This window comes from Dreissena polymorpha, chromosome 3 (assembly GCF_020536995.1).
Source record: "Dreissena polymorpha isolate Duluth1 chromosome 3, UMN_Dpol_1.0, whole genome shotgun sequence".
NCBI classification, from domain to species: Eukaryota; Metazoa; Mollusca; class Bivalvia; order Myida; family Dreissenidae; genus Dreissena; species Dreissena polymorpha.
This window is the reverse complement of record NC_068357.1, coordinates 86766111-86778054: the sequence shown is the minus strand read 5'-3', so window position 1 is coordinate 86778054 and position 11944 is coordinate 86766111. Positions and strand designations below refer to the sequence as shown.

The 11944-nt window shown below is 39.9% G+C and overlaps 1 protein-coding gene across 5 annotated transcripts in view; it reads right to left on the bottom strand.

Moving 5' to 3' along the window:
• Positions 1-11944, bottom strand: part of LOC127875118 (HEAT repeat-containing protein 5B-like) — an 86310-nt gene that overhangs the window by 4721 nt on the left and 69645 nt on the right. For all 5 annotated transcript variants that reach the window (XM_052419942.1, XM_052419943.1, XM_052419941.1 and 2 more), the window contains 8 exons: positions 10871-11057; positions 9797-10045; positions 6820-6982; positions 6027-6136; positions 5285-5569; positions 3461-3685; positions 2318-2469; positions 1694-1907 (listed from right to left, as the gene is read on the bottom strand). In XM_052419942.1, coding sequence (XP_052275902.1) covers positions 1694-1907; positions 2318-2469; positions 3461-3685; positions 5285-5569; positions 6027-6136; positions 6820-6982; positions 9797-10045; positions 10871-11057 — 1585 coding nt within the window. The remainder of the gene's footprint in view (positions 1-1693; positions 1908-2317; positions 2470-3460; positions 3686-5284; positions 5570-6026; positions 6137-6819; positions 6983-9796; positions 10046-10870; positions 11058-11944) is intronic.

Below are 11944 nucleotides of genomic sequence, written 5' to 3'. Positions count from 1 at the left end.
TTCAAAAGTACACTGGTGTTTTTTAACGAAATACATCAACACTACCGAAACATATTGTTACAAAAACAGACATCTGAAAATAGAACTATATAAACAAGGGCTGTTTGTAAAACATGCATGCCCCCCATATGGGCTGTCCGTTGTAGTGGCAGCCATTGTGTGAATACGATTTTTGTCACTGTGACCTTGACCTTTGACCTAGTGACCTGAAAATCAATAGGGGTCATCTGCGGGTCACGATCGATGTACCTATGAAGTGTCATGATCCTAGGCAAAAGCGTTCTTGAGGGTATCATCCGAAAATCATTTTACTATTTCGGGTCACCATGACCTTGACCTTTGACCTAGTGACCTCAAAATCAATAGGGGTCATCTGCGAGTCATGAACAATCTACCTATGAAGTTTCATGATCCTAGGCGTATGCGCTCTTGAGTTATCATCGGGAAACCATTTTACTATTTCGGGTCACCGTGACCTTGACCTTTGACCTAGTGACCTCAAAATCAATAGGGGTCATCTGCAAGTCATGATCAATCTACCCATGAAGTTTCATGATCCTAGGCGTATGCGTTCTTGAGTTATCATTCAAAAACCATTTTACTATTTCTGGTCACTGTGACCTTGACCTTTGACCTAGTGACCTCAAAATCAATAGGGGTCATCTGCGAGTCATGATCAATGTACCTATGAAGTTTCATGATCCTAGGCCCAAGCGTTCTTGAGTTATCGTCTGACAACCACCTGGTGGACGGACAGACCGACCGACAGACCGACATGAGCAAAGCAATATACCCCCTCTTCTTCGAAGGGTGGCATAAAAATCTGTTCATACTGTAAGGAAATAAATGATTTCATTATCAGAATTGCATACTCCAAGACTAACACATCCAGTCGCCAAACTAGTCAATGTTATACAATCTGGATAAAGAAAACATAATTCGAAAAAAATTCTTTCTTCATAAAACACTCATAGAACAGCCCAGTAGTAAGTTATCCATTCTTCTGTAAATTTGGCTAAAGGTAACTGTAGGCAAGGGGAAGGTAAATCCCACTTACCTATGTACTTGCATTTAATTTCCTGGGCTAGGTCAAGGGGAGTAAATCCAACTCATGTACTTACATTTACTTTCCTTGGCTAGGGTAGGGGGATTAAATCCCACTCATGTACTTACGTTTACTTTCCTTGGCTAGATCAAGGGGAGTAATTCCCACTCATGTACTTACGTTTACTTTCCTTGGCTAGATCAAGGGGAGTAATTCCCACTCATGTACTTACGTTTACTTTCCTTGGCTAGATCAAGGGGAGTAATTCCCACTCATGTACTTACTTTTACTGTCCTTGGATAGATCAAGGGGAGTAAATCTCACTCATGTACTTACTTTTACTTTCCTCGGCTAGATCTAGGTGAGTAAATCTCACTCATGTACTTACATTTACTTTCCTTGGCTAGGTCTAGGTGAGTAAATCTCACTCATGTACTTACATTTACTTTCCTCGCCTAGGTCTAGGTGAGTAAATCTCATTCATGTACTTACTTTTACTGTCCTTGGATAGGTCAAGGGGAGTAAATCTCACTCATGTATGTACGTTTACTTTCCTTGGCTAGATCAAGGGGTGTAATTTCCACTTATGTCCTAACGTTTACTTTCCTTGGCTAGGTCAAGGGGAATAATTTCCACTCATGTACGTACGTTTACTTTCCTCGGCTATCCCGGCCAGCATCTCAAATGTGTTGACGCAGGCCAGCAGGAGGTCCTTCTCCAGGTCGGAGGTCGGGTGCTGGGCGGTGCACCCGTACATATACTGGACGATCTTAGGGGCAAGCACGTGGATGTACGGCATGGCGTCCTCCGCACTGAGCTTGGAGATGAGTGTGGTGAACAGCTGGCAGCACTTCAGGCGCACCTGCAACAAGCAGCATGTGAAGATGGATATTAAAATGAAAAAAAAAACAATACGCAGGCATGTGTAAATATCTAGTTCTTAAAAGGACCTGTTCATAGATTTGGGTATTTTTAAATTTTTAATTTTAATATTTTGAATAGTCTTAACTAATAACAACAGCATAACAACAAAATTGAATATAAAATATTGCCTTCCTCTTGATTCAAACCCAGAACTTCTGAAAGCAAAAGCTAATTTGCTACCAATACGCCACAAACGCTTTTATACTTATTAGCAATACAAAAACGCTATCTAAGACTCTTAGTACTTAATGTATTTTCCTTATTATGGAAGAAAACTTTAACAAACACTTTTTAATAGACCTATTTCAAATGACTGCTTATGCAAAAGCATTAAGCCCAGAAACCTACGGGTATATTTGGAGACTGCCAGCAATCCAGGAACACTCGGATGGCAGACTGCACGAGGGGCGCGTGCTGACCCACCACTTTGGGTGCGCACATCACCATCACTGTGACCACGTACAGCAGCGTGGTCTCGTCCATACCCGGGTAGTCTCCCTCTAGAGAACACAGAACAACAGGCTCAAGGTTTACTGTTATATCATTATTTTTTGTGGTGTCTTAGTTTTGCACATTCTTGCATTTGGTCTTAAATTTGGAAAATACAATGTATTCATAAAACTTAAAAAACATTTATTGCCATTTCATTCAATAAGATGCTTCAGGATGAATGAAACACAAAAGTAGCATCCTTAAAATCATATTTCATTAGTAAATAAGGTTACACAATTTAAACCAGTCTTCCAAAGTTTACATGACATTAACAAAGCACCATAAAATCTTATTACCGGGGTATCATCAAGTCACAGTCTGTAGCAATTGCATGTGTAACATTAACAATCAAGATTTTTTAAACCAATACACATAAAATTAATTAAAAATTGTTTAAAAGATAGACAAGGGACAAAATTGTCACAAAACCAGGTTTTCATTGTTAAAATAAAAGTCTGATAAAGGGAGACAACTCAAACTGAACTTTTGAACTGAACAAACTAAATTAACCCCCCTTTGTTTCAAAATAAATCTATTTTTAGTCGTGGCAACCTTGACATTGGAGATATTGACGTGATTCTTTCGTGCGACACACTGTCCCCTGATGGTGAACAAATGTGCCAAATGATTTAAAATCTCACAATGAATGACATAGTTATGGCCCGAACAAGCTCATTTATGGCCATTTTTGACCTTTGAACTCAAAGTGTTACCTTGACCTTGGAGATATCGACCTAATTCTTTCGCGTGACACACCGTCTAATGATGGTGAACAAATGTGCCAAATGATTTTAAAATCTCACAATGAACAACAAAGTTATGGCCCGGACAAGCTTGTTCCGCCTGCCAGCCCACCGACATTCGCCAATCTAGTAACCTGTTTTTTCCTTCGGAAAACCTGGTTAAAAACTAGGTGAATGCTTTAAATATATAAGTAATGTTTTTTTTTAACTTTAGATTACTTATGAAAACCAGTTTTTTTCCAAACCAAGCACCTACCAGGAGATGCCCTATTAATGATGGTAGCCAGGCTGCTCTTGATGAGCCGATGCCAGTCAGGCAGTTTCTTATCCCCGTCATAGCGTGTGGAACTTAGCAGCGCGCGTACACTGTTGATGCAGGAGGTGACAACGGCGGTGGAGTGCTTGTCAGAGCCTCGTGGAGCCATCTCACGTAGGAGGCCTAGCAGGAGGTGGAACACTGTGGGCAGTACTGATAGGCTACCTGTAGCAGGAATGGTTGTAGAATAGAAGGTAGCATGTTATTTGGAAAAAAAAAAGGCAACTCACCAAGTCGAACAAGCAAACATGCATAAATGATATTTTATTCTCAGTGAGGCCACTTAATGTACTTCATCATGCTTAAAGAGGGTATAATGTCATCTGCGGCCAATGTAGCTCCAGACAGCATGTGGAAACAGGCAGACTGGTCAGGAGTTACCCTGTCGGCTATAAAGTCACACAAGGTTTATTTGGTTTCATATGCAGACAGGGTAGTTCCTTATCAGATTGTGCGATTGCACAGGCAAGTCTGGGGTTATGTTTACCCCATATGGCATGAGGCATTTTTTCGCTTTTAACAGTATTCCAGTTATAAAACTCATTCAGTTAATGTACGCAAACTTTGACTCGTCAACCTAGGCAATCCAAGGCAGTTTTATCAGTTCTTAGTGAACATTACCTTGACAATAACTGACAACTGCATTACTCTAGCAAAGGCAGAAACCAGAGCTGTCACCATAGGCTGACTTATGCCCCCTATAAAAGCTTGGTAGAAGTTATGAGCTTTTTTCGAAACCTAAACGCAGATTTCGAAACCTAAACGCGGACCCTAAGTTCAAGGTAACAGGAGTCAAAATTTGTGTGCGTATGGAAAGGCCCTGTCCATATACACATGCATGCCAAATATGAAATTGCTATCTGAAGTGACATAGAAGTTATGAGCATTTTCGAAATCTAAACGCAAAGTGTGACGGACAGACAGATGGACAGTCCGATCAATATATGCCCTCCTTCGGGGGCATAAAAATGTCTTAGAATATCAAAATAAATCAGAAAGCCACATAAACTAGAAAGCAGACACCATGATAAATCCTTAATTTGCACTAAGTGACCCCATGACCTAGTTTTTGATCTGGCATGACCCATATTAAAACTTAACCTAGATATTGTCTTGATACAACTTCTGACCAAGTTTGGTAAAGATCAGATTAGAACTACTTCAATCAGAGAGCGGACACCATGCTAAATCCTTGAAATGCACTAAGTGACCCCATGATCTAGTTTTTGATCTGGCATAACCCATATTCGAACTTGACCTAGATATTGTCTGGATACAACTTTTTACCAAGTTTGGGATACAACTTTTTACCAAGTTTGGTCAAGATCGGATGAAAACTATTTGAATTAGAGGGCTGACATGAAAAGTGTGACAGACTGACAGACAGACGGACAGTGCGAAAACTATATAACCCCTTTTCTTCGAAAGGGGGCATAAAATCCCATTCAAATCTGTAAACTAATCACAATCTCCGTATTAACAGTCCAGCACTTTACCAACTGAGCTAAACAGTGCTTGCAATTAAGTTATGATGTTGTGACTATGGTCAAGTTTTCAAAGTTTGAGTTCACCGTGAAAATGCTGATTACCTTTTTTTGGTTTTGAGACACTCCTCTTAATCCTTAATCCAAAACCATTTAAATGAAAGAAATGCAGAAATCAATAAGAATACTTGCAAAAATAAATCATTTGAGCCTTCTGAGAAAACTGGGCTTAATGCATGTGCATTAAGTATTGACCCATTGACTCAAGACTTGTTCCCACCTGCCACAGAACACAAGCTGGGCATCTCCGTTAACACGTCGACCACGTTTGACAGCAGCAGACACACCTCATCCGTCAGCTGGGGGCTGGACCGCACATGAAACCCGGTAGCCTGCGCTGAGGGGTTGAGGGCCGGCACACGGCGTGACATGACCCCCACGCACACCTCCAGGGTGGCGTAGACGATAGACTGGCCCGGGATTATCTCCCCTGTTTCACTACCCTCACCACCCAGTGGCAGGAGTGCCCGCTTGTCTTTAGGTGGATCAGCGTCCGGTTTTGATTCTGAAATGTATAGACAGACAGTGAAATGCTTCTATAAGCTTTGAATAATATCATATGTTTATATTGTGATTGAACATGGATAACACTTTTGTAAGATTTTAAAAAATAGTTTTTTTTCATTTGTTATCATATGTTTTTTATTAACCATTTTTAACAAATTACCAGGATTTCATACAATGAACTGCTCATAAGGCTAAACAACACACTTCAAAATAAAGAACGAAAATCTACTTACAACAGGTACATATTTTATAATATGCTAGTAACAGATAGTAACATTAAAACGCAGTGTGAACCGCACTGTCAGCACAGGTTATCAGGAAAACACTTACTGCCTAGATTAGATTTTTTTTAGAACAGGCTTCATTAAAAGCTATTTGTCGTTCCTGATTATCCTGTGGGGACTGCACAGTCTTATCATGATGCATTATGACCGTGTCTCTAGAGCTTGGCTCACCTTCAGTTTGCTTTAGGAAGTCGAGGTATTCTTGAGCAGCAATCACCACACACTTGACCACGTCCATCACTGCTAGATGTACCTTCACCCCCGGGTGACTCAGGAACACCCTGAAAACATGGAGAGGAGGGGGGCATGGGTGAATACATTTACTAAAGTAGACAAGATTGAAACACATGAAGACCATAAATACTAGTTGATTTTATTTGTAAGATGTCAACACAAATTCTCTCACTTGTGTGCATCAGAAAATCATTTCCCAATGACGATTATATGTATGACCATATTAAACTGAGGTATTTTTGTAGGGCAATTATTTTCGAAAAACAGGAGAGATGTTTACAATTAAACATATCTAGTTCCTATTTATGTAGCTTTTTTTTTAAACCCAGAGAATAGTGTGCAATAATCTTAAATAAATGACATGCTACCACTGAAAGCCAGTCCATAACTATTCATGACACAAAATACCCCTACTTTCACAGGCCACAACAACATCCTTGAAAGAAAACAAACTTACGTAATTCTAAGCTGAAATGAGCATTTTCCTCGGGAAAACTCAGCTGAATGTATGTGCATAAATTGTTATCTGAGATTAGCATGTGCAGTTCGCACAGGCTTCTCAGAGATGACACTTTCCACTTTTCATGCAAAAAAATAAAAAATAGGTGGAAAGTAGTTGTCCCAAACTATCCTGTGAAGACTGCACAGGCCAATCTGGGATGACACTCAACATCTGCATTAAGCCCAGTTTTCCCACAATGAGATTCAATTAATAACACTGAGCACCTACCTGTTCATGACGTTGAGTAGCTCCTTGTACAGTACGGGATCCTTGGCGACCTGTGCGCGCGCCCAGGCTGACTCCAGCAGGGCGTGTATGGCGTGCAGACATACCTCCGCTGTGCTCTCAGGCAGGGGGACAGTCGTGTTGCACATGGCCTCCACACAGATACCTGCAGATGGGGCAAGATAGATCTTTCAACCTTGATAATCTCCTAGCAAACCTTTCAGACTCGCTATGGGAAAATGGGGCTTAAAGCATGTTCCTCAAGTATTGATGCAGATAGGCCTGTGCAAACTGATGATACTTTCCACTTTTATAGCAATTAGTATTACAAGGATGTCTCTTAATCAAGTTTAGGCGTAAAGTGTCATCCCTGCAGACTGCACAGGCTAATCTGGGACGCACTTAACACACATGCATTAAGCATGATTTGCTCAAATTAATTGACTTTTTTGACCATTTGTTCTTTCAACCCAGGTTGTTGATGCTGTGATTTTTTTTTGCACTGTAGTGGAAAATATTAACTATAAAACTTCCACTGAGATTGAATTTTCTTTTATCAATATTTTTTTCATTCCATTAAGAAGATTATGACAAACAATTTCTATCATAAAATGAAACAAGCCATTAAATTTAAACGTTAGTGATTTGGCCACTGCTCTAGGGGACTCTTTTGGGATATTACTGATGGCAAGATCCTAAAAATAAAACAACCAATTGCAGCAGAAGATTAACAATGATAACCTTGAAACCAAAATTGTGTACAATGACTTTCATGGCTAGAATTGAATAACATTTTGTCAAGAGCAAAAAACTTCAGAGGGTTACTAATACAGTAGAATTGCAATAACTCGAGCTGGCGATTTCTCGAAAACTGGCGATTACTCGAGCATTAAAGAAAATCCCTAGCATTTTCCTTAAATGTCTATATAAAAATACCCGCGATAACTCAAACATGCGATTTTTGATAACTCGAGGTCGTGTGCCGGTCCCTAAAAGGCATTTCACACCTAATTAACTGGCAATTATTCGAGGACGCTTTCTCGTCTGGTCGGTGCTAAAAATATTCGAGTTGTGAAAACAGCGCAATCAAGCAGACAAAAGACGCTCGATTAGGTGTGAAGGTAGCTGCAATTTGAGAAACACTGCAAATTGTCATCCTTTGAGAAGCAGATCAAAGCTACACAGTTTTAATGATAATTAAATAATTACCAGCAATGGATAATTATTGCGAAACGTCTTCCGCCATCAGTTCCGGGAAGCTAATGGGTTGCGACAATCTTCAATCCTTGACTTTGCGCAACACAAGTCTGACTAATGTACATAAAATGCAAAGTGTGTAGTGATTATGTTGTTTTTAGTGTGTGTTTTTTTCATGCGCATGTACGTACCTTTTGTGCTTTTTAAAAATAATTATGCTACATGTACAGTGAATATTGATGAGATATTTTTGATTATATATATATGTTTTGTGTGTATGTTGAAAAAATTAAATGAATTTACGATCATCTTTATTGTTTTGTTTATTATACTGTAACCTTAAGCGATTTTTTACAAAGCCTTTTCTTTCTCTAGCACCGTCTTAAATGTAAATAAAGCGTTTGTGGTCAGAATTTAGCATTATTAACCGAGACAGTGAAAACAAATAATACCATGAATTACTCGAAACCTGCGATTACTCGAGCATCGATGTCGGTCCCGTGCTTCCTCGAGTTATCGCAGTTTTACTGTAGTTATGCTCAAATAACTTATATATTAAAATGTCTTCATTGCACAATACAAACATTAAGTACTTTTTATATTCACAATTTAACCAATGAGCCTCCTTTTGAAAAAAATGGGCTTTATGCAAGTGCGTAAAGAGTCGTCCAAGATTTATCTGAGCAGTGCTCGAAATGGGCTTTATGCAAGTGTGTAAAGAGTTGTCCAAGATTTATCTGAGCAGTGCTCAAAATGGGCTTTATGCAAGTGTGTAAAGAGTCGTCCAAGATTTATCTGAGCAGTGCTCAAAATGGGCTTTATGCAAGTGTGTAAAGAGTTGTCCAAGATATATCTGAGCAGTGCTCAAAATGGGCTTTATGCAAGTGTGTAAAGACTCGTCCAAGATTTATCTGAGCAGTGCGTAAAGAGTCGTCCAAGATTTATCTAAGCAGTGCTCAAAATGGGCTTTATGCAAGTGTGTAAAGAGTAATCCAAGATTTATCTGAGCAGTGCTCAAAATGGGCTTTATGCAAGTGCGTAAAGAGTGGTCCAAGATTTATCTCAGCAGTGCTCAAAATGGGCTTTATGCAAGTGTGTAAAGACTCGTCCAAGATTTATCTGAGCAGTGCTAAAAATGGGCTTTATGCAAGTGTGTAAAGAGTCGTCCAAGATTTATCTGAGCAGTGCTCAAAATGGGCTTTATGCAAGTGCGTAAAGACTCGTCCAAGATTTATCTGAGCAGTGCATAAAGAGTCGTCCAAGATTTATCTGAGCAGTGCTCAAAATGGGCTTTATGCAAGTGCGTAAAGACTCGTCCAAGATTTATCTGAGCAGTGCGTAAAGAGTCGTCCAAGATTTATCTGAGCAGTGCTCAAAATGGGCTTTATGCAAGTGTGTAAAGAGTAATCCAAGATATATCTGAGCAGTGCTCAAAATGGGCTTTATGCAAGTGTGTAAAGAGTCGTCCAAGATATATCTGAGCAGTGCTCAAAATGGGCTTTATGCAAGTGTGTAAAGAGTCATCCCAGATTTATCTGAGCAGTGCTCAAAATGGGCTTTATGCAAGAACGTAAAGAGTCGTCCAAGATATATCTGAGCAGTGCTCAAAAGCTAATGAGGGACAACACTTTCCAATTGTGTAAAAAAATTCATTTAAACGAGGCCTCTTCTCAACAAAAAAAAGTGTAGGCAGAAAATGTTATCCCTTGATAGCCTAAGCGGACTGCATAGGCTAACCTGGGGCAACACTTTACGCACATTCTTACATTGATTTGCAACCAACCTATGATGAGATAGAGCCGTTCAGCATTGGCCTCCTCGGAGTACAGGTTTGCAGGAGTGTCAGACAAAGTAGGCTCCCCTGCCACGTGATTAGCTCCCTTGTTCAGCTTTGCAAAGCCTGCCTCCTTCAGCCAGATGGCCAGGGCATGCAGGATAGAGGGCCAGGACTTGCGGTAGTGGGCCCGGGCGGAGTCCAGGGTGTCAACATGGTAGAACGCCCCTCCCTCGGCTGGTAGCTGATTGGAATACTCTGTAATGTAGGTATGCATCATTTCAGAGAATAATGTGGGTATGCATCTTTTCAAAGGATGCAAGTCACTGGTACCTGCCAAAATGTTCATATGGTTGTATCACTACTCTAGTACTGATATCCATTAAAATGAGAAAACAACAACATACAAACATTATTCATTGGAAAAGGAAATTGAGCTTTGTAACAGATGGTACTTATACCTCGGCAGTCAGCTATATTGCAAAACTAATAAAACTTTGGAATGTAGGATGACAGTGGATGAAAAGCGTCTAGCATATCTTAACTTCATGGTCATGACACATTTTTGAAGTTTCAATCCAATCACCAAAGACATGTGGAATAGCTTGCCTCACAAGTTTTCACAGACAGAGCAGTTGACGGACAAACCGACATAGTGACTCCTATTTCCCCCCCTCACTGGGGTTATACATATTTACAATGACTGATGATTTTATATAATGATCTGAACACCAATATATGTTTATTTGTGTGGGTGTTGTAAAACAAAAACAAAATCTGATATATCAGAATATTTTGGCCTAAGTCTGGGAAGACTGGACTTTATGCGTTTGAGTGTTATCCCAGATTAGCCTGTGCAGTATACACAGGCTATTCAGGGACAAAACTTTTTTGCCTACACTGGATTTTCCTTTACATGCAACCTCCTTTAAAGGTAAAATGTCATAAAAGCAGAAAGTTTTGTATCTGATTAGCCTGTGCATGGATGAAGTTGCATGCACAGGCTTATCTGGGACGACATTTTACGCCCATGATGCATTTAGCACTGTCTTCCCACCAGTAACCACCCTCATTTCCCCATACCTTGGGGCAGTGAGAGGAGCGCATGGTCTTTCAGTGCGTAGAACCAGTTCTGTGAGAGGGTAGGCAGCTCAGACTGTACGAGGGTCAGCAGGCTCTCCCCAGAGTTGTCAAACTCATCCTCGTCTGTGGAGCGTATCAACTCCTCCTTGCCCCCTGGGTCTGCATGACTCACTGCCACAATGTACACCTGAACAGAGAGGAACTTATGTACACCTTAACATAGAAGAAATTGGATGTGTAACTCTGAAAGGAATTAACACAATTAAGTTTACAGCTAACCATGTGCAGATCTTGCCCAATGACCGACTGCCCTGATGCACATCTGTTCATAGATGAACTTATGCATAGGATCATTGTTTAATGCAATAATTGCACTGTGATATTGGATGTGAAACTCTGAAAGGAATGAACACAATAGAGTATTATGCTAACTTTCACCCTGTGTAGTCTGCACAGGCTACTTTCCACCGGAAGTGGATTTTAGTTTAGCGGAGACTTTCTTTAAACGAAAAATTCCATAAAATGGGAAAGTTTTGTCACTGACAAGCCTATGCGGAATGCACATGCTAATCTAGGATGACACTTTATGTACATGCATTTTCCCCATAATGAGCCTAAAATGATAAATGTTTTATGCAATCATTTCACTGTGAAATTGGATGTGTAACTAATAAGAGAATGGATATAATTGAGAATACAGTTAACCTAGAGCTCAGAAATGATCCTTTAAACTATTATAATATTGTCACATAAGACTTTAATAGTGTTGAGCATACAATCATAAGAAATGACTGAAAACAGCAGGTGTTTCATTCATACTGGGAGGCAAAGATATCACACAGCTATTTGGGCCTTATTATTTAATAATGCCTGACTAATATTCTAAACAAGATGTGTTTGTGAAAAACTATGTCCCCCCATATATTTGACCTTTGACCTTGAAGGATGACCTTGACCTTTCACCACTCAAAATGGGCAGCTCCATGAGATACACATGCATGCCAAATATCAAGTTGCTACCTTAAATATTTCAAAATTTGACCTTTGACCTTGAAGGATGACCTTCACCTTTCA